We start from the raw sequence: 21,678 nt of genomic DNA, 5'->3' as shown, positions 1-21,678 counted from the left end.
AGAGCTACAGCAGACGCTCTCCTGCCAGCCGCTGAGACACAGGTGGCCATGCTGTGGAGAGGGCCACGAGGCAGGAGCCTGGGCAGTTCTCGGGGCTGAGGGCCTCAGTCTGACAACTGCAAGGAACTCATTTCTGTCAACAGAAATGAATGAGTCTGAGGGCTACCCAAGCCTCAGAAAAGCTCACAGTCCTTACTGCCATCCTGCTTCCCACCCTTGAGACCCCACACAGAGGACCCAGCCAGGACTGCAGACCTACAGACTGTGAGATAAGAAGTGGGTGCTGGGAGCTACTAAGTCCGTGGTAATTTGTTATGCAGCATCTAAAATGCGTCTTCAAAGAGAGCATCCAGTTCAAAATTACAGGTGTGTGTGTGTGTGTGTGTGTGTGTGTGTGACGAACACAAGTATCTATAAACAGAAATTCCATGCATAAAATCACCTTTTTAATACGAAAAATTCAAATCCAAATTAAGTTTCTTACACAACTGAAACTTTCCATACATTGACTATAGCGGTATCAAATGGCACAATCACTTTGGAAAATCGTTCCCGGCAATTCCTACTAAACCTAAATGCATGCCCACCCTACACCCAGAAACCCGTCACAAGTGCAGAGATCCACAAGAAAGCACACACATGAGTGTTAACGGCATGTTTCACCAAAACGGCCAGAAACTGGAAGCATTCCAAATGGCCACCAGCAGCCTGGACAGACCGTGGTGTCCTCCTCCAGGGGGAGACGGAAGAACAAACCAAGAGTGCACTCGCGGCCACAACAGGGACGCACCTCACAGACACCATGCTGAGCAAGAGAAGCCAGACGCGGAGAGGCACATGAATGATTCCACTCACCGCAAGTTCAAGCACAGGCGCAACTGGTCTGTGATGACAGAAGCCAGAGTCTCAGTCACCTCGCCATGGGGTGCAGGGACTGGGAAGGGGTCCTGGGAATGCCCTGCACCCCAATCTGGGTGATGGTTACACTTCAGACTGCATACGTAAATAATCACTGAGACGGACGCTTAAGGTTAATGCAGTTTTACCGCATCTACCCTTCAAAAATGCTACCCTTTAGAACTATCCAAAACCAGCTAATGACAATATAAGGTGGATTCCTCATTAGAAACTAGTGGACAGGGCAGCATGGTTAACAGGTTATGTAAGTACACTTCTTTTAAACACACTGCTCACTAAATGCTGGTTGAAGGAATTTCAAAGATAATGACCACAATTATGTTATCAGAAGCCCAAAAGAATCTATACACAAGTATACATAGCATAATGTCCTCAATATACTATACCCAGCAGATGTGAAAAACAGTGGCTCTTGTCCCACTAATTATTCCCTTGATTTCCATCCGGTTAGTTCCTCTGTCTACCTCTGACACAAGAATACACACTAGGTGTGACACCACCACCAAGCATGCAGATGTGAACTGTGCATGACCGAGACAGCACCATGTCCGTGGTCTGCACGGCCCGTCTGACCCAGGAGCAGGGACTCTGTCTGGATATAGGTGACCATAAGGCTCAGAGCGTGACAGGCAGGTTAGGAGCATCTCATCCAATCTCACACCTGGTCAGAACGCTGCCTTGGTGTCCCTGCCAGAGGGCGGCCCACCCACCATGGCGAAAGGAGAACAAGGGGTGCTGGAGAGGTGACACAGGCCACCGGGAATCGTGTCTCCCTGGGAACACACACAGAAGACAGGGTTCACATCTGAGAAGTCTCCCCTGGCAGCACGTCTGAGAACCTGGAGTCCATGCCAGGTGGGGCTCACAAACATTGCCCGTGACCAGACCAAAAGCGAAACAGAAGCCCGCTCACCTCGCTATTGTGGCCCCGCAGGTTGAAGTTGATTCTCTGCGGAGTGTTTCTGTCCCGGCGGCAGTGGCTGGAGGTGAAGGTCACCCCAACGACGCCGCGCCCGTTGCCCGTGGCCAGCCAGCCCTCCTCGTAGTAGCGCCTGCGGCACACGGGCTTCTCCTTCTCACTCTTGGGGACACGGCCCTTCCAGGACAGGCAGAGGATGTTGGAGTCGCTGCACAGGACAGGCCCATGCTCCACCGCTGCATACATACTTTTTTTGGAAGAACCGTTTTACTTAAAGAGCAAGGCTGAATGCCGAAAAATTTAAACCAATAGCTCTCACTGACTGGTGTTATTTCTGTGGTTGGCTTGCGCTGTTTTGCCCGACCCCCTTTAATTGAAACTGACCTGGTTCTAATTAGAAAGTCAGTATTTTATAAAGCTCCACCAAATGCATAGTGAAAAAAATTCCTCTATAAAAGATGATGGCAGTCTGCTAAGAAAAGGTAATGCTTAAAAAAAAAGTGGGGTCCGTTTTTATTTTCAAGTCCTTAGAGGAAGAGCCAGCTGACCCTCTGGAGAAAGAGCATCATTGACAAGTGGTGATAAAGAAACTGAGTGTTCTTTTCACTTGGTTCTTCTTATTCAGCCTGAGATTCCAGTTTAGTGTAATGTGATTCCAGACACAAAGGGCTGCAAATACATAGATTTCAAGTAACTTAAGGCTTTAAGAATCCCTCGAGCTGGAGTGTCCCCTTCAAAAGTTCCGATACAGAGAAAGATCACATGGGATCATCTTCCTTCTGAAGCCACCTGCGGGCTTGCTTTCTCAGCTAGACAAATTTCTGCTGCTAAAGCTGAAGAAGATTGCATAAAGGGAAAAAAAGGCACACAAACCGTGCAAAACAGACCGGAGTTTGTGCAGACAGCAGTCCAAATTTTAGGAGGAAAAAAAAAAACAACTCTTTCCTCGCTGTTCAGAGCCAGAAACCTCCAACTTCAGAGCCCAACTGGGCTTCCCGGCAGGTGGCTGTGTCCCCAGGGAGGGCCGCGACACAGGCTGACGCAGCCCTGGGGGCCATAGAGGCAGGCAAGGAAGCCCCTGCCCCCAGCAGAGCCAGGAGGTTCCAGGGCTCTACGGGAGCGCGGGCCTCCAGCGAAATCTAGACACGCGTGCTGACAAAGGGGAGCCCAGCTGGGCTGCAGGAGGTCCCCGTCCTCCCTCCCCTAGTCACTCCTCCCCTTTCTGCTCCTAAGGATGACGTGCTTCTCCATCTTGAAGGGAAAAAAATAATCTCAGAATTAAGCCCATCAACTGGTCCTTCTCTTACATGCAAGTATGCCTGGACTCAACAGGGGAGAGAACCCCTTAAAATGGAAACACAGGCAAAAGTCAGGTTCTTTTCTCACTGTCTCCTTGAAGAGTGACCGTGCTGTCTGAAGGGCACTCTCCTGACTACCTTCAGAGACCGTCTCCAAATGCCCCAGGTACAGTCCAAGGAAAGAAGCTTTACAAGGATGCGCCTTGATAATTATTTTGTGATTAGCAGTTTCAATTGCTACCTTAAGTAACTATCCTACAGATACAAGCAAGGAAAAGGGAAATAATAAATTAAAATTTCTGGACTTTTTTCAGTTAACTGAAAAAAGGCAAAGGAATCAGTTCATTGTTCAAACTTGCCCCATCACACCCTGGCTGCCTTTCCTCCAGTCCTAAGCACACAGTGAGAGCCACTCTTCAGTCCTGAATTTTAACGTCTGTCCAAATCACCAGAACCGCTGAAAAATCAAGTGCAAAAAGCACGGCACACTCCCACCTGCAAGGCTTGAAATCACACTTCCCCCTCAGTCACCTTCTCACTTAGTTCCTTCTTTAAACTGGAGAGGTATTTTTGAGGCTTGATCTGTGCAAGTTTTTTTTCTCTTCTTTTTGCAAACTTTCTTTACCCGTGAAGACCATATGGAAAACTGGCCATTAGTGATGTATTTTTCTCCCCGGGCTCCCAAGCCCAGTGGTGTCAAGTTGCTCCATCTGATTCTTAAATTAATTTTCATCAGTTGTAAAACTCTTCAAGAGCGCACAAGAATGAGCCTGTCTTCTTGTGTAAATGTGTATGTATAGAAAGAAAGTTTTAAATATACATAGACACACGCACTTCAAATGGCACATAAAACGTCTGTTTTCCCAGTTGTTTCACGAACCATCAGATTAATCACAGCTTGAAGGCCCTGGAGTTTGACAAATCTGTAAGACAAAATGGGACACACAAAAAAAGAATTAAAAATAATAAAGAATAAAGGTTTTAACACACTTCTATTGCTAAACGTATGAACATAATATAATAACATAATAATCGCTGTAACTGAAATCAGAGACCCCTCTGGACACATATGTATACCAAATGGAGCTTACCAGCTTACCAACTGGTAAGATTTCAATAGTAAAAGAGCATTCCACACCGACTCACAGGCAACACGCACCATAAGAGCTGATGCCATGGGCCATTTACTAAGCTTGCCAGCAGCTGTGCCGAGTGAGCGAAACGACACTGCGCTGTCCCTTCTAAGACCAGGAGCCCTGAATGTGCACGCTTCCCGTCCAGAGGTCACCATCCTGAGCTAAGCGACATCTTCAAAAAGGAGATGGAAGAGACTCCAGCAAGTTATCTGAAGGGATGTTTTCCCTTTCAGTAAAAGCTATTCCCTGAAGACACAAGGCAGCGAGAGCCTTTAAAACTCTCCATCTGTGACTGCCAGGAGGTCACAGAGCAAAGCCCAGCTGTCTTCTTGGCTTTTACGTCATCTACTAGCAATAAAGTTCTAGAGAATCTATCACCAGCAAACCCATCCCCTCCTGCTGCCTTTGGTCCACGTCCACATCACATCCACAGAAACGCTGGACGACTTGCTCCCTACCTTCCCCACCTGTCCCACCTTCCAGAGAACCCTCAGAGTGATCTTTCTAAAACTCAAGGCTGCCCAAAACTCAAGGCTCCCTCACCTCCCCCGCACCAGGCCATCCCCCAGAGAGCTAGCTGAAATGGACAGCCCAGCCCCACCCCACTCCCATACCTGACACTGGACCTGGATATCTGCATCTTTAACAAGTTCCCAAGAGATGCTGACACTGCTGGTCTGGAACCAGCTTTCAGAGCCACCGGCCTATGAGATCCAGCCCCAGCAGGACCCTTCACGATCTGATTGCACGTCTCCTCCTCTGCCACAGCCCCTGCATCTGGCCTGTGTTCAGCCCTCACCCTCTGGCCACTCCCTGGACTGCTTCCCCTTCATGTTGCCATGGCCTGTGCTCCTTTGCCAAGCCAGGCCCACATCTCCTCTAACACCTACTACACAGCACCTCTCCTGGCAAGCTTCCCAGAGACCCTGTGCTAACCCGCCAACAGCCTTCACCTCGCTTCATCCTGACTCTCTTCCCTGTGCTCCCAGAGGCTGGGAACCTACCCTTCTCATCCCTGACACAGAACTTAGCACAGACAAGTTATTCAATAAAAGTTTCTAAGAGGACGCACGCCAAGGCAAGGCAGAAGCTACAAATAACTTCCTTGAGATACCCCAATTCAAATGAGTCACAGTACATACACTGTCTTTGTGTCTAAAATCAAAACAATTCAATTCTCTCAGGAAGCACTTGTACCTGAGGGGGAACAAGTGAAAACCAACGCTCTCAAACTCAAATGAACGCTGTGTCCTCCCTCCAGACGCTCCAACCCCCAGGACACCACTCCCTGAGCCCCCGGGCCGCAGACAAGCACGGAGGGGACAAGCAAAAACGACTTCTCAGGACCCAGCAATATGTACACAGAGTTTAAACGTCTTAAGAGCATGACCCGTGATTACGAATGTTTAACCCACATTAAACACGACAATGTAAACCACCCATTCCCCCACATCCTCCCCAGACAGAAGGTGGTCCAAAACACCAAAATTATTTTCAAAATAATACTAAGACATTACAAACCTTCTTCACTGCATCGACAATTTCTATCAAAGGTGCAAAAGCAGCAGTGGGGGCAGCCGCCAGCCCTGTGGTGCAGACCAAGGCCCAGCACCAGCCGGTACCAGTGCTGTCAGAGCTTTAAAATGCCACCCACGTTTAAGGATGTTCTTAATGCAGCAGTAAAAACTATTATTATTCTATCTCGCCCCTTGAGGACATGGCTGTTCAGTACTCTGTTTCAAACAGTGAGCTCTCACACAGCCCTTGTGCGGACTGCGGCACTTTGGGGTGACTGAGGAGAAGCACCTGTGCTCCAGTCTCAGCTGTGGGCTGAGCAAACCGCCTTCTTCATGAAACACCATGTTTCCTGGAAAGAATGACTGACAAATCATGGTCATTCAGGCTTGGTCTTTGGCAGACATTTTTCTTTAACATGAACAAACTGAGCTGTCACTGATGGTATTTGTTACCAACAATAAAAGTAGAGTTTTCAAGTTAAAATTAAAATTGTGGGAAAAACAGCATCTATCATTCTGTGCTTAATAGAATCCCAAGGCTTAAAGACACTCTGCAAGCAAAAGAAGGTGGTATTGATAAAGGTGAACTTTTGATAGCAGACTTCATATTTCATAGTGTGTCAGTATTTGGAATATTCACACAGCTTGAAGCAACATTTTTCAAATGACCAATGCATGTTGATAACAATTATGCTTGACAGTCATTCAAAGTGCAAGAAAGACAAATGGATTTTATTATAATCAAGTACGAAAAAGTCACTAATACATTTAAAATTCCACATTGCTACTAACCTTTAAGAAACTACCACTTGTTGAGTTCTGGTATAGTAACAAAAATATCCATGATTAGCTGAAAACACTATTAAAATACTCTTCCCTTTTCCAACCACATATCTGTCTGACTTCAGATTTTCTTTAGACATTACAACAAAACAGCATATTGTAACAGATTGAATATGGGAATATAACTATCTTTTCAGTACGTTTAAACATTGAAGATATTGTACCAAAATGTAAAATAATGCTACTCTTCTCAGTAAACTTTTCAGTTAGAAAATATAGCTATTTTTTTGTAGAAAATAGATTATTTATAATTTTTAGGTTTGTTTTTAAATGAGCTAGTAAATTTTTTAATTTCTCAGTTTTAGTTTCTAATATGGTAAATCAGCAGCTCACACTCACATTGGAGGAGGAAATGGCAACCCACTCCAGTATTCTTGCCTGGAGAATCCCATGGACAGAGGAGCCTGGTGGGCTACAGTCCATGGGGTTGCAGTCGGACACAACTAAAGTGACTGAGTACCAACACCCACATAGTCAAAGCTCTTTTTGGACTTTAATAATTTTTGAGAATAAAAAGGGGCCCTAAAACCAAAAAGGTTAAAAATCACTGACACCCCAACTCTCCAGACTGCAAGCCTTAAATAACTATTAAAATAAAGAATCAGTATGTAGGATAAACTTCCGTAGTAAAAGCACAGACAAAAGTGTTTCATTTTGTGTATGTTGCTATGGTTTTTAACCAAACTTTCAAAATTAAAAGTTCCATATATGCTAGACAAATAAGGCAGCTATTTTAAGGAAAAATGGCGTGCAACTTTATTATTTCTCAAATGGATAATGGATACCAAAATCTAACAACAAAAAACCACAATCATAGTCTCCTTATTACTGAAAGGCAGGTGCCTTTCTTTTAATTTTTAATTCTTTGCTGTTCTTAACTCCATGTAGTTCTTTATTTTTGGCTTCGTTGCTGCTCAGGCTTTTCTCTGGTTGCAGAAAGCAGGGACTACTCTCCAGGGGCAGTGAGCCAGCTTCTCTTGTTAAGGGGCACGGGCTCTAGGGCTGGAGGGCTTCAGGAGTTGCAGCTCCCAGGCTCCAGAGCACAGGCTCAGCAGCTGTGGCACACGGGCTTAGTTGCTCTGCAGCATGTGGGATCAAACCCGTGTCTCCTGTACTGGCAGGTGGATTCTCTACCACTGAGCCACCAGGGAAGCTCATCTTTTCAGTTGCTAAGTTTTGTCCGACTGCTTGCGACCCCATGACCTGTGAGGCCCAGGCTGGTGCCAATCTTAGTGGCACCATTAATAGAAACAGGCGATGTGGGACACTCACCTTCTTTCTGTCTTATTTTCTCATGAGAAAATAAGGATGTAACTGATCGGTTTCTGGGGGAAGCTGACTGTCAGATCAGCACTAGTAAAAGGGTTTGGTATAAAAAGGTTAAAAAGCAACTATCCAACAAAGCAGTGACTCGAAACAAATATTTGCACATGCACATCCATGTTCAAAGCAGCACTATTCACAAAAGCTTGAAGGTGGAAGGAATCAAGTGTCCTCAGACAGATGAGTGGGTAAACAAGATGTGGAAACACATCCAATATTATTCAACCTTAAAAAGAAATTCTGACACATGCTACAACATGGAGGAAACTTGAAGACATTATGCTAAGTGAAATAAGCCAGACACATAAGGACAAATACATATAATTCCACTTGTATCAAGAATCTAGAGCAGTCAATTTCATAGAGACAGAGTAGAATGGTGGCTGCAAGGGGCTGGGAGAGGGGAAGATTGGGGAATTCTTATTTAATGGGTACAGACTTTCAGTTTGGGATGAAGAAAAAATTCTGGACATGGCCAGTGGTAATGCTTGCATAAAAATGTGCATGTACTTCTATTACCACTACGAACAAAGCTAGTGGAGGTGATGGAATTCAGTTGAGCTATTTCAAATCCTCAGTCGGACAAATCCTCAAAGACGATGCTGTGAAAGTGCTGCACTCGATATGCCAGCAAATCTGGAAAACTCAGCAGTGGCCAGACTGGAAAAGGTCAGTTTTCATTCCAACCCCAAAGAAAGGCAATGCCAAAGAATGCTCAAACTACCGCACAATTGCACTCATCTCACACGCTAGTAAAGTAATGCTCAAAATTCTCCAAGCCAGGCTTCAGCAATACGTGAACCGTAAACTTCCAGATGTTCAAGCTGGTTTTAGAAAAGGCAGAGGAACCAGAGATCAAATTGCCAATATCTGCTGGATCATCGAAAAAGCAAGAGAGTTCCAGAAAAACATCTCTTTCTGCTTTATTGACTATGCCAAAGCCTTTGACTGTGTGGATCACAATCAACTGTGGAAAATTCTGAAAGAGATGGGAATACCAGACCATCTGACCTGTCTCTTGAGAAACCTGTACGCAGGTCAGGAAGCAACAGTTAGAACTGGACATGGAACAACAGACTGGTTCCAAATAGGAAAAGGAGCACGTCAAGGCTCTATATTTAACTGCTTATTTAACTTATATGCAGAGTACATCATGAGTAACACTGGGCTGGAAGAAGCACAAGCTGGAATCAAGACTGCCAGGAGAAATAGCAATAACTTCAGATATGCAGATGACACCACCCTTATGGCAGAAAGTGAAGAAGAACTAAAGAGCCTCTTGATGAAAGTGAAAGAGGAGAGTGAAAAAGTTGGCTTAAAGCTCAACGTTCAGAAAACTAAGATCATGGCATCTGGTCCCATCACTTCATGGCAAATAGATGGGGAAACAGTGGAAACAGTGTCAGACTTTACTTTTTTGGGCTCCAAAATCACTGCTGATGGTGATTGCAGCCATGAAATTAAAAGACACTTACTCCTTGGAAGGAAAGTTATGACCAACCTAGATAGCATATTTAAAAGCAGAGACATTACTTTGCCAACAAAGGTCCGTCTAGTCAAGGCTATGGTTTTTCCAGTGGTCATGTGTGGATGTGAGAGTTGGACGGTGAAGAAAGCTGAGTGCCGCAGAACTGATGCTTTTGAACCGTGGTGTTGGAGAAGACTCTTGAGAGTCCCTTGGACTACAAGAAGATCCAACCAGTCCATCCTAAAGGAGATCAGTCCTGGCTGTTCATTGGAAGGACTGATGTTGAAGCTGAAACTCCAATACTTTGGCCACCTCATGCGAAGAGTTGACTCATTGGAAAAGACCCTGATGGTGGGAAGGATTGGGGGCAGGAGGAGAAGGGGACGACAGAAGATGAGATGGTTAGATGGCATCACCGACTCGATGGACATGGGTTTGGGTAAACTCCGGGAGTTGGTGATGGACAGGGAGGCCTGGAGTGCTGCGATTCATGGGGTCGCAGAGTCGGACATGACTGAGCGACTGAACTGAACTTCTATTAAGGTCATTGTCGTTGAACTGTACAGGAAAAAATGATAAAAATGATAGATTTGTTACGTATTAATATATCTCACCTCAATTTTTAAAATCAGGTGAGAAAAACAACTATTCATACAAAGTTTTCAATAATAGATTGCACAGTGTAGCACTATGATGTTTGTACCCTAAAACTGTAATACAGGCCCACGAGCCACCCCTGGAATCTCTCATTAGGAATAAACAATGCTAACCTCTGAATTCTGGCCCAAACATGCTTTTGTTAACTGCAGCTTATTTTCAGACTATTCCTACATTAAATCACTGAAAACTCTATTCCTGCCTTTAGGAGATTACAATCTTAGAGCAAATAATACATGTGCCTGATTGAACTAACAATCCGACAACCATCTTCTGCTGCTGCTGCTGCTAAGTCTAAGATGCTTCACACTCTAATTTTCCACACTATCCAGTTCTAATGGTAAATTAGGAGTCCGGGAATTTGGGAAAGTACAACTTAGGGATAGAATTGTACATCATTTAAAAAAATTCTATACTAATTATAGGCACTCCTGGATTAACTGACCAACAAACCTTAACTGAACATCTATTACCCAGGAGGTCCCAAGCTGCACACGCTGCCCCACCTGCCCCCAGTCAGAGATTCTATTTTCTAACTAGAATTATCTCACTGTGGGTTATTCTGGTTTATCTGATCCTACTTTCCACCAACATGGATAAAATTTACTATTGGGGGGGATAAAAATGCATTTTTCATTTATTTTTTAAATTATCCAAATTAATGTTAAAGATCAGAGATAAAATAAATTGGGGAAGATGTTTTTCATTTAGACAATTTTGATAGAAATGGATTCATTAAAAGCTATAAAGCTCTCACGACTCTGGAAAACTGCTGGTGTTAGCTAGTACTACTGAAGATGTGAATGCTCTGCAAACAGCAATTCCTCTCCTGAATATGTGTGCCAGACAGATCCTTCAAACTCTCCAGGGAATAAATACACAGCCATTTATAGCAGCAGTGCCATTTACATTAGCCAGACACTGAAACCAACCTAAATGGATCGTGTGTGGTATATTCAAACAACAGAATTCTATACAGTAATGTAAATAAACACTACACAGAAGAGGAAGGAATTTCACAGGCACAATGCTGAGCAAAAGGACCTTATGAAAGAATACTTATAACATGAATTCATTTACATAAAGTTCAAAACAGTCACACTAATTTATCAGTTAAGACTGTACATAGATAGTACAAGTAAAATTTTTAAAGCAAGGAAAATATAAAGCAGTAGACTAGTTACCAGAAAAAGAAAGGGGGCTGGAAACCGTGATTAGGGAAGGGCACACACGGTGGTCTTGCTGGGGTGCAATATCCAGACAGTCCATGTCTTGATCTGGGTGGCAGTTTTGGGGTGTTCCCTCTGTCATTGTTCTTTACAATCTCTGTGTCTGACATATTTTTCTACATGGATGGTATATCTCACAATAAACAGATTTAACACCTGTGAACTGCATTAGGCATCAGTCCTCTGAGGCTTTTAGATAAAGGGGATGACAAGATGGTGGAGGGGCAGGTGGGCGTGGAGTACTTCTCTCTTCACAGATGCGTCAGGAATGTATCTTCAGAGGTGAGGATCTCACCGAGCAACAGCTGAGAGTGGGCAGGAGTCCCTGAGCACTAGAAAGGCTCAGTAGGATGGGGATTTTAGACAATTCAAATCAATTATTAAGAGAGTTTTTTTTAGTTATAATGAGTATTCTCTCAATCTAGAAAATCCCAATAAAGAATCAAAAAATGCTATTCTAGTTCTCTAGCTAAGAAAGTGTCCACAAAGAAAATACATACTAACAGTAACAAATGGAGATAAGAAATTTTCAGAATAAAGCTCTATTTCTTCCTAAAGGATAAAATTTTAAGACAAGAGTTAACCAGAAGACTGAAATGAGAAGCAAAAAGTACATTTGGGAAAAAACATATAGATGTTGCTAGATGAATGCCAAATAGAAATAAAAAATAAACAAACTAGAAACTTTTGAATGAAATATTCCAAACAAGCTAAAGTTGAAGCTTGTGATTACAGACTTGTTTGTGGGTTTGAGAGAAGAGGAAAGAACAATGAATTTTCCTGACTGGTGATATAAATTAAACACACCCCAATTTCTAAAAAAGAACCTCTTGATAAAGGTGAAAGAGGAGAGTAAAAAAGTTGGCTTAAAACTCAACATTCAAAAAACAAAGATCATGGCATCTGGTCCCATCATTTCACAGTAAATAGATAAGGAAAAAATGGAAACAGTGACAGATTTTATTTTCTTGGGCTCCAAAATCACTGCAAACAGTGACTGCAGCCATAAAATTAAGAGACACTTGCTCCCTGGAAGAAAAGCTATGACAAACCTAGAGAGCATATTAAAAAGCAGAGACATTCTTTTGCCCACAGAGGTCTGTATAGACAAAGTTATGGTTTTTCCAGTAGTTATATATGGATGTGAGAGTTGGACTATAAAGCTGAGCACCGAAGAATTGATGCTTTTCAACTGTGGTGATGGAGAAGACTCTTGAGAGTCTCTTGGACTTCAAGGAGACCCAACCAGTCCATCCTAAAGGATATCAGTCGTGAATACTCATTGGAAGGACTGATGCTGAAGCTGAAGCTCCAATACTTTGTCCACCTGATGCGAAGAACTGACTCCTTGGAAAAGACCCTGATGCTGGGAAAGATCAAAGGCAGGAGAAGAGGGTGACAGAGAATGAGATGGTTGGATGGCATCATCGACTCAATGGATATGAGTTTGAGCAAGCTCCAGGAGACAGTGAAGGACAGGGAAGCTTGTCCTGCTACAGTCCACGAGGTCACAAAGAGTCAAACAGGACTGAACAACAACAACAAATTTCTACTTCCTGGATGGCGGCTCTACTGCCTCCAACCTGGCTCCAGGTAGGGGGGAGGGCAGGTGGCTTCCTCCACCCCAGGGCTCCCAGGCTGTCTCCTTTCCCAGATGGCAACAGAGCCTGAACTCCACATTTTTTTAACTACAATGACCTGCCTCTAATTACAGTCACTCCTTTCCCTGGGGAATTTTCCACAACCCACAAGTATCAAGGAAGCCCAAGGCAGTTCTAACTGGTTACTAATTAGTTTCAATAGCTGCCTTGCTGCTGCTGCTGCTGCTAAGTCACTTCAGTCGTGCCCGACTCTGCGACCCCACAGACAGCAGCCCACCAGGCTCCCCCGTCCCTGGGATTCTTCAGGCAAGAACACTGGAGTGGGTTTGCCATTTCCTTCTCCAATGCTTGAGGCTAGTTCAAATTTGCCTTCCAACACTGCCTTTAAAGGTAAGGTAAACTCTCAGATGGACCTAAAGTATATTACACTTATTGAAGTAAGTGAGAAAGAGGAAAACCAATACAGTATACATTATCACATATATGTGGAATCTAAAAAATAAATGAATGTATATAACAAAACAGAAGCATATTCACAGTATAGATAACAGACCATTTACCAGCGGGGAGAGGGAAGAAGGAGGAGCAAAACAGGGGTAGGGAATTAGGTGGTACAAATTCCTGTGTATAAAACAGATAAGCAATAAGGATAATACACTTGTACAGCACAGGGAAATACAGCCATTATATTATTATAACTTTATATGGAACATAATCTATAAAAATATTGAATCACTACGTTGTACACCTGCAGCTAATATAATATTATAAAACAACTATACTTTATTTCTTTAAAAAATCAATGTCAAACGGTCTATGGGGCAGGAGGGGAGGGGGGAAGACAGGGCCACCTCAGCAGTCACTTGTCTCTTGGCTGCCACCTACACCTACACAGGTGAAAAACCTAGAGTACCACTGCAGAGATAATGGAGTTTAGTAATGATTTAATGTATTTTGCTGTTATCCTCTAGCTCTTAATTCTCAAAACATGCTAGTGAGATGATAACTGAAGAGCTGAATGCATGCTTCTGCCCAGGCTTACTTACAAGATGCAATCTTACTACAAATGTGTGAGTGTCAAACCATTTTCCTGTTGACTGTCCACTTCAGAGATGCCTTCCACAGAGAAGCTGTCTTAGACCAAATAGCACTAGCTCTTTTTGATGCTCATAGTACACAGAAGCACTGTCCAGACTCACAGGGCAAGGGTCTTCCCTGCTTGTGGTATAGCTATTTTTCTGTGTAATCTGTCATACCTACTAAACCACAAACATCTGATTTCAGTTTCTCTCTCACCTGCAGTACCCACCAGTAGTGCATATAGTGAAGTGTTCAATAAAGTGTTAGGGACAGTGCAGAGCCCCAAACAGTCTTCTAAGAAAAAGGGAAGCAATAAATGTTGACTGAATGCTCTTCATAAACCCAGTCATTAACACCAACCATTCAAATCTCAGCCTTTTGCAAGCCTGAGGTCCAAGGCTGTGTTCAGAAAACAGGGAAGAGAGACATTTTCGGGGAAGGTCACTCCTATTTACTTTCTGCGCCTGATTTCTACAGCCAGTTCTGAAACATGAACATCTGACCATCTGTACAGAGAAAGCAGGGCATGGAGACTGCAAGACAAACAGACTGATTACAAGCTGAAAAGAGAGGGGGAATTAGATACTTCTGAGGATGAGCCCACATCTAAAACTTAGATGCTAAAATACTGAGGCACCATTTACAGGGCTCACTGGTATCAAAAGTCAAGTGCCTTCACCAGAAAGGGAGAGCCTCTCACTTATCAAAGTGACAAGGACCAAGAAACGATCATTCCTAGTGTCATGTGGGTGCAGAGAAATGAGAGACCAATTTTGTGATATAATTCAAAAGACTTAAAATGCGACAAACCATTTGATTCAGCAATTCTACTTGTGGAAATTTATCAAACAAAAATAATCTTCTACAAAGATACAGCTATAAGGGTTTCCACCACAGCATTTTTATAAGAGAAAAATCTGAAATAACTTACATGTCCAAAATGGGATATTAGTTCAATAAATGTTGGCAGAGACATAAAGCAGAAAAATATGCACCCACCAGCAACTATATTATAGATGACTAGGGAGTGACATGGTAACATGCTCTCAACAACAGAAGTAAAAAGTGAAATTACAGGTTACAGCTCTGTAGGGCCTGCCCACTACTATATAACTAGATCTTGAGTAAATCACAACAAACAAAATTTGTGCTGGACTTGCAGGAAAGCATGAGAAATCTCTGAGGAAGGCACGCGTGGATGCGTGGGCGCACGCATGTGCACACGCACGCACACACACATACATGCACACACAAATACAGGAGAAAGCTGGAGTTATCCAGCAAATGCAGACATAAGATACATATTTGTCCAGAATTGTCTGGACTAATGCTGATATAAACAGTGGAATCAGAATTAGGTGCCTAACTGTCCCAGTTTCTCTGGAACTGTGTCACTTTCAGCACTGAAGATCCCACATCGCAGGAAACCCCTCAGTCCTGGGCAAACCAGGCAGCTGGTCACACTCTCAGGTACTTGAACTCTGGTCCAGCCTCAAAGTGGAGAGACTGAACCTGAGGGACCAACATTCTGCAGGGCCCACAGCTTACGTACTGCTGACAGGACTACACAATGGTATAGCTGCTACGGAGTATGAAGTTTCCCCAAAAAATACAACCACCATATTGATCTGGCAATTCCACTTCCAGATGGACAAAAGAGAACTGAAAGTAGGATCCTGAAGAGACGCCTGCACACCCAGATTCACAGCAACATTATTTATAATCGCCAAGAGGTGAGAGCAAAGCAAGTGTCCATCATCAGATGAATAAATAAACAAAATGTGGCATACACGTACAAAGGCATATTATTTGGCCTTAAAAAGGAGAGAAATTCTGACATGCACCACAACGTGGATGAACCTCGAAAACATTTCACTAAGTGAAACAAGACGATCACAAAGAGACAAACTACTGTGTACTCCATTTACACGAGGCATCCAAAACAGTCACATCCATAAAAGCAGAAAGTACAACAGTCACTGCCAGGGGCTCCAGGGAGGCAGGAATGGGGGAGTCACTGTTTAACATGTGCAGAGTTTCCGTTTTGCAAGGGGAAGTTCTGGAGACTGGCTGCACAAGAGTGTGAATATATTAACATACGGAACTGCACATTAGAAATGGTTAAGATGGTAAGTTTCACGTTATACATTGTTTAACACAATAAAAAAGAAATCTGTGTTCAAAAACACACGCACACACAGCTGAGACGTAATCACTGGACTACAGAACACTTCCCCCACCCCACACCTTACCCACCACGTTACTAAAGGCCTATTTAAAGCAGTTCCTTTTTAACCAGTACGTCATATCCAGCTATGAAGATAAACTTACAAGATATACTAAGAGGCAGAAAACAGTTTGAACAGACAGAGCGAGCATCATAACCAGACTCAGAAATGGCAGGGATGCTGCAATTATCAGATCAGGAATTTGAAAGGACTACACTTAATATGCAACCCTGAATATCCATTGGAAGGACTCATGCTGAAGCTCCAACACTTTGGCCACCTGATCCGAAGAGCCCACTCACTGGAAGAGACCCTGATGCTAGGAAAGACTGAAGGAAAAAGGAGAAGGGGGTGGCAGAGGATGAGCTGGTTAGATAGCATCACTGACCCAATGGACAATAAATGTGAGCAAACTCCAGGAGACTGTGGAGGACAAAAGATCCTGGTGAGCTACAGTTCATGCGGCCACAAAGAGTTGGACATGACTTAGTGACTGAACAACAACAATCCTCTAACTAAAAAACAAACTGCTTATTCTTTTTAATTTTTCCATTAAAAGAGCTGGAAACTTAGGACTTTTAATAGGTTAAGCTCCAGTCATCTAAAACACTACAGTCTTGGATGACAGTAAATGCGTTGAATACAATTAGATAATTAGTTTTTCTTGAAATACTAATAAACACCATTACGATACAGAGTTCCAAGTAGCTAAAAACATCCCCCAGGCTCCTCAGGCGATGTCGCCACACAGAGGCCGACGAGGAACACCAATAACTCAGGGTTGTTTCACAGTCGCACAACGACGCAGGACACTCCAACCAGCTATGGGCTAGTACACACACAAGCATAAACAAGTCTAGGTTAGGGGTGAAAACACTCTCTTGGTCATGCCTAAAAGGAAATGCAAAATGTAAGCAGTTTCCTATAAAAAAAGAATAAACTGTCAGAGTCAAGTGAAGAATTTGGAAAACAACGGTGGCATTAGCTCTACTCAGACGTCCCACACTCCTGAGTGATTATATCTGCATGAAAGGGACACCTGGTTACAGTAAATCTGAATTTTGATACATCTCCGGGATTACTTAAAACTTTTAAAGCTTATTTCAATACTAACATAAATTTCAGTAATTTTTTTTTAAACTTACAACTTGAAGTTCTTTCCAAAGGACTAAACTGAACTGGATTGTAATAGATAAAGGCAGTTTGTTCTTTTTCTTCATTTTTTTACAGCCAAATATTTTCATGAATACCTATACACTGTTAAACTAAGATGAAAACAAATATCATTTTACATTATGATTAGTAAATTTGTTTTCACATCTGCTGCCATCTTTTTTACTTGCAGAAATAATCCCCTGGCATTTTCATGCTTTTCATATAGCAAGGGCTCAAATGGGTCGCTGAAATGCAGCCAGCAGCTGAAAGAGAACAGAAATCCTGGCTGTGGCCCAGCCTCAGCTGGATTCTATGGGAAGGATAACTTCCAAGTGCTTCCTCCTTGGTTCCAACGATGAGCAAGAATGCCCGACCCTCGGGCAATAGATGGACAGGGCAGACACACAGAGCACGCCCGACAGTCCCGACAGTCCATCGAGGTGGTGTCCTGGGGCAGAGGGCAGGGCAGGAAGGCAGGGGACCAGAGCTGACTGATGCCCCAGTGCTCAGACAAGGGGATACATTTCCAATCCTAACACGAGCTCAGGGCTACACAGAAGCAGCTGTGGGGTATTCAATAATTTCCAACACATAGAGAGAGTCCCAGCTTGGTGAGCAATACCTACACAAGTGCCTGGGCATGCACGAACGAGCAGTCCTGGACTATAAAGGACACTGCAGCATGAAGCCAGGTAGGAACCATTTTATCCATCAGGAACAGAGACAATATACATGTCTACATCATAAATACCCAGCAAAAGTAGCTTTTCTTACTTTGTCAAAACTCTCAAGTGTGTGTGTGCATGCACTCAGTCACTCAGTTGTGTACAACTCTGTGACCGCACGCATTGCAGCCCACCAGGCTCCTCTGGTCATGGGATTTTCCAGGCAAGAACACTAGAGTGGGTAGTCATTTCCTTCTCCAGGGGATTTTCTTGACCCAGGGATTGAACCCACGTCTCCTACATTGGTAGGTGGATTCTTTACCACTGAGTCATTCTAACATTATGACCATGACGACTTTTTTGGAGAGAAATATTTTCATCTCCTCTTAACAATGGCTGTTGCTGCTGCTGCTAAGTCGCTTCAGTCGTGTCCGACTCTGTGCGACCCCATAGACGGCAGCCCACCAGGCTCCGCCATCCCCGGGATTCTCCAGGCAAGAACACCGGAGTGGGTTGCCATTTCCTTCTCCAATGCATGAAAGTGAAAAGTGAAAGTGAAGTCGCTCAGTCATGTCTGACTCTTAGCGACCCCATGGACTACAGCCTACCAGGCTCCTTCGTCCATGGGATTTTCCAGGCAAGAGTACTGGAGTGGGGTGCCATTGCCTTCTCCGCTTACCAATGGCACCACATGCTTAATCAAGCAACAATAAACAATTATTATAAAACATTCGAATCAGTTCTAATGAGGTGGATGAAACTGGAGCCTATTATACAGAGTGAAGTAAGCCAGAAAGAAAAACACCAATACAGTATACTAACACATATATATGGAATTTAGAAAGTCGGTAAAGATAACCCTGTATGCGAGACAGCAAAAGAGACACAGATATATAGAACAGTATTATGGACTCTATGGGAGAGGGTGAGGGCGGGATGATATGGGAGAATGCCATTGAAGCATGTAAATTATCATATGTGAAACGAATCGCCAGTCCAGGTTCGATGCATGATACAGGGTGCTCAGGGCTGGTGTACCAGGATGACCCAGAGGGATGGGATGGGGAGGGAGGTGGGAGAGGGGTTCTGGAAGGGGAACATATGTACACCCATGGTGGATTCATGTCAATGTATGGCAAAACTAATACAATATTGTCAAGTGAAAAAACAGATAAATAAACTAATTTAAATAAAAAAATAAAAAATAAAACATCTACCAAGTAACTAGTACAAGACTAGATAATACAAAATTAATATAAAAATACAAGATCTGATCCCTGACCTTAAACAGTTCACAGTCTGACTAATGAAAGCAAAACTCACAAACATGCAATAATCCGAGAACGATTAAGAGTGAAGCGTGGGATTCTGTATGGGCTTGAACAAAGACCTCTTGTGAATCAAACCAGTAGTAGAAAAGTATCCTGCCTGAAAATCAGAACTGAGTCCATACTGTCTGTGACTATCATGGGCACAGAGAAGGAGAAAAGGTATATTTGTGGCAGAGGACGTGTGGTTTAACCTTTCATCATGGCAGCACCTGAGAGGTAAGTATTATCTCCATTCTACAGACAAGGAAACCAAGGTTTATTATATTGAGCAGGTCACTTAACCAGTGGTCTTAGTTTTTTCACTTGTAAAATAATGAACTTCAAACTGGGAAGGAAAAAGCACCATTTTCCTCAAAGTGACTCAGAAATCTGAGGTGGGCAGGACTCCGGGGCAAATGTACCAAGTTCTTGGGTCAACAGCCACACCCACTTCCCCACTGAATATCTGGCCGTTATAAACCTAGCACTGAGAAGAGCACCTCATGGACAGTGAAGACAGGGAAGAACGAGAGGCATGAATGGATGGACAAATGGCACAACACAATGGGCTCCAAGGCGACTCTCCTCCATGGTGGCTCATTTCCTTAGACGTCGAGTTTTCGTCGTTTGTTCATATTTCAGAGTTCTTAATCAGTGGGGTGACAATGGGGTTCTTCTAGAGGGGATTTGCATTTACTTCTGTCAAGCCCTTGGGCGCTTCCAACCCAGATGCAATGAGATGAACTTCTCAGCCTGGGGTTTTCCAGACTATGCAGGTAGCATAAATTCAAATTCCAAATCCAACAAGATTCAAAAGGAACTCTCTTTTTTAGAGCTAAGAAGACACCTCCTTTCTTTGCTAATGGATGTTCTTGCCCCACGCACACACCCAGCCTAGCCCTTCAATGAGGTTCAGATGAAACCATCTCCTGAAATCTAGGCCCCCGGAATCAGCAGAAGTCCCCTCACTGTCATGTCCCACCATGGTTTCAGATCCTCTCTCTCGTTCTCTCAGGAACATTCACTCTTCTTTACCTTTTTCCCCACCTGTGAGGAAATGATGAAAGGTTAAACCACACGTCCTGTTTCTTATAACAAGGATTATAAACGGGTGTTTGTTTCATTTTCTACCGGTGTTTCTACAGGTGTTTGTTCTCATTTTCTTCCAGTATTTCTAGAAGTGTTTCTAGCAGGACAGCTTCCAGAATTATCTGGTAGCTTCCATTTCCAGGAGAGGTCCACACTCTACCCTCTACCACCTTCCATTGTGGGTTTGGAAATCATCCCTAAGGTGAGCAAGAGCTGAAACCAGGTGAGTGGTCAGACTAGGAGACACCCAGAGCAGGCGAAGGAAACACACACGCCCAAGAGAGATGCAATGAGAGCAGCTCTGGAAGAGCAGGCTCTGGGGCGTGGTGAGTGCAGAGCACAAAACGCAGGTGTTTATTTCATCGTATATGTGTGCTCAGTCAATTCGGTCGTGTCCAACTCTTTGCAACCCTATGGGTTGTAGCTCCTCTGCCCATAGGATTCTCCAGGGAAGAATACTGGAGTGGGTTGCCATTTCCTTCTTCAGGGGACCTTCCCCACTCAGAGCCTGAACCCGGGTTTCCTGTTGGGTGCCTTTCCCTTCTCCAAATATATAACAATTTTAAAAATTCAACACAATGCCGGGAATTGTAGTCCAGCAGAACAGGTCAGGCCAGGGAACAACAAATTTTTGGGCGGCAGGAGCAGGGACACAAGGGTTCCTGTCTTCCTGACTGAAGGACACGGGCGCCTGTGCCTGTGCCTGCTGGGGCTTGAACAGAGCTGAACGGCCCCACCCTGCTGGCAGAGAAGCTCCTCACCAAGGATGGCCCACCCATGACCTCTGACCCTCAACCCCAGGACCATGAACCTCAGCTCTATCAGGACCCAGACTGTCAGCCCAGAACCCTGACCCTCAGCCCCAGCAGGACCAAGACCCTTAGCCCTGATCCCTGACCCTCAGCCCTGGAAGGACCATGATCCTCAGCCTTAACCCTTGACCCTCAGCCTCCAAGGACCCAGACCCTCAGCCCTGACCCTTGACCCTCAGCCTCCCAGGACCCAGACCCTCAGCCCCAGAAGGACCATGAGCCTCAGCCCTGACCCCTGACCCCCAGCCCCAGAAGGCCCATGATCCTCAGCCTTGACCCCTGATCCTCAGCCTCCAAGGACCCAGACCCTCAGTTCTGGAAGGAACCATGATTCTTAGCCCTGACCCCTGACCCCCAGCCTCCAAGGACCCAGACCCTCAGCCTTGGAAGGACCATGATCCTCAGCCCTGACCCCTGACCCTCAGCTTCG

At 44.2% G+C, this 21,678-nt stretch overlaps 1 protein-coding gene across 1 annotated transcript in view; it reads right to left on the bottom strand.

The window, feature by feature from the left end:
- TULP4 (TUB like protein 4) overlaps nucleotides 1-21,678 on the bottom strand; it is a 196,324-nt gene that overhangs the window by 140,113 nt on the left and 34,533 nt on the right. Inside the window, exon 2 of the mRNA XM_081530138.1 lies at nucleotides 1,832-4,058. Within this exon, the coding sequence (XP_081386264.1) occupies nucleotides 1,832-2,083 (252 nt within the window). The 5' untranslated portion in view covers nucleotides 2,084-4,058. The remainder of the gene's footprint in view (nucleotides 1-1,831; nucleotides 4,059-21,678) is intronic.

The sequence above is a fragment of the Giraffa tippelskirchi genome, chromosome 9 (genome assembly GCF_054371585.1).
Source record: "Giraffa tippelskirchi isolate mGirTip1 chromosome 9, T2T-mGirTip1v1.2.pri, whole genome shotgun sequence".
Classification (NCBI taxonomy): domain Eukaryota; kingdom Metazoa; phylum Chordata; class Mammalia; order Artiodactyla; family Giraffidae; genus Giraffa; species Giraffa tippelskirchi.
Note: the sequence above shows the minus strand (reverse complement) of the source record. Positions and strands in the feature narration are given on the sequence as shown.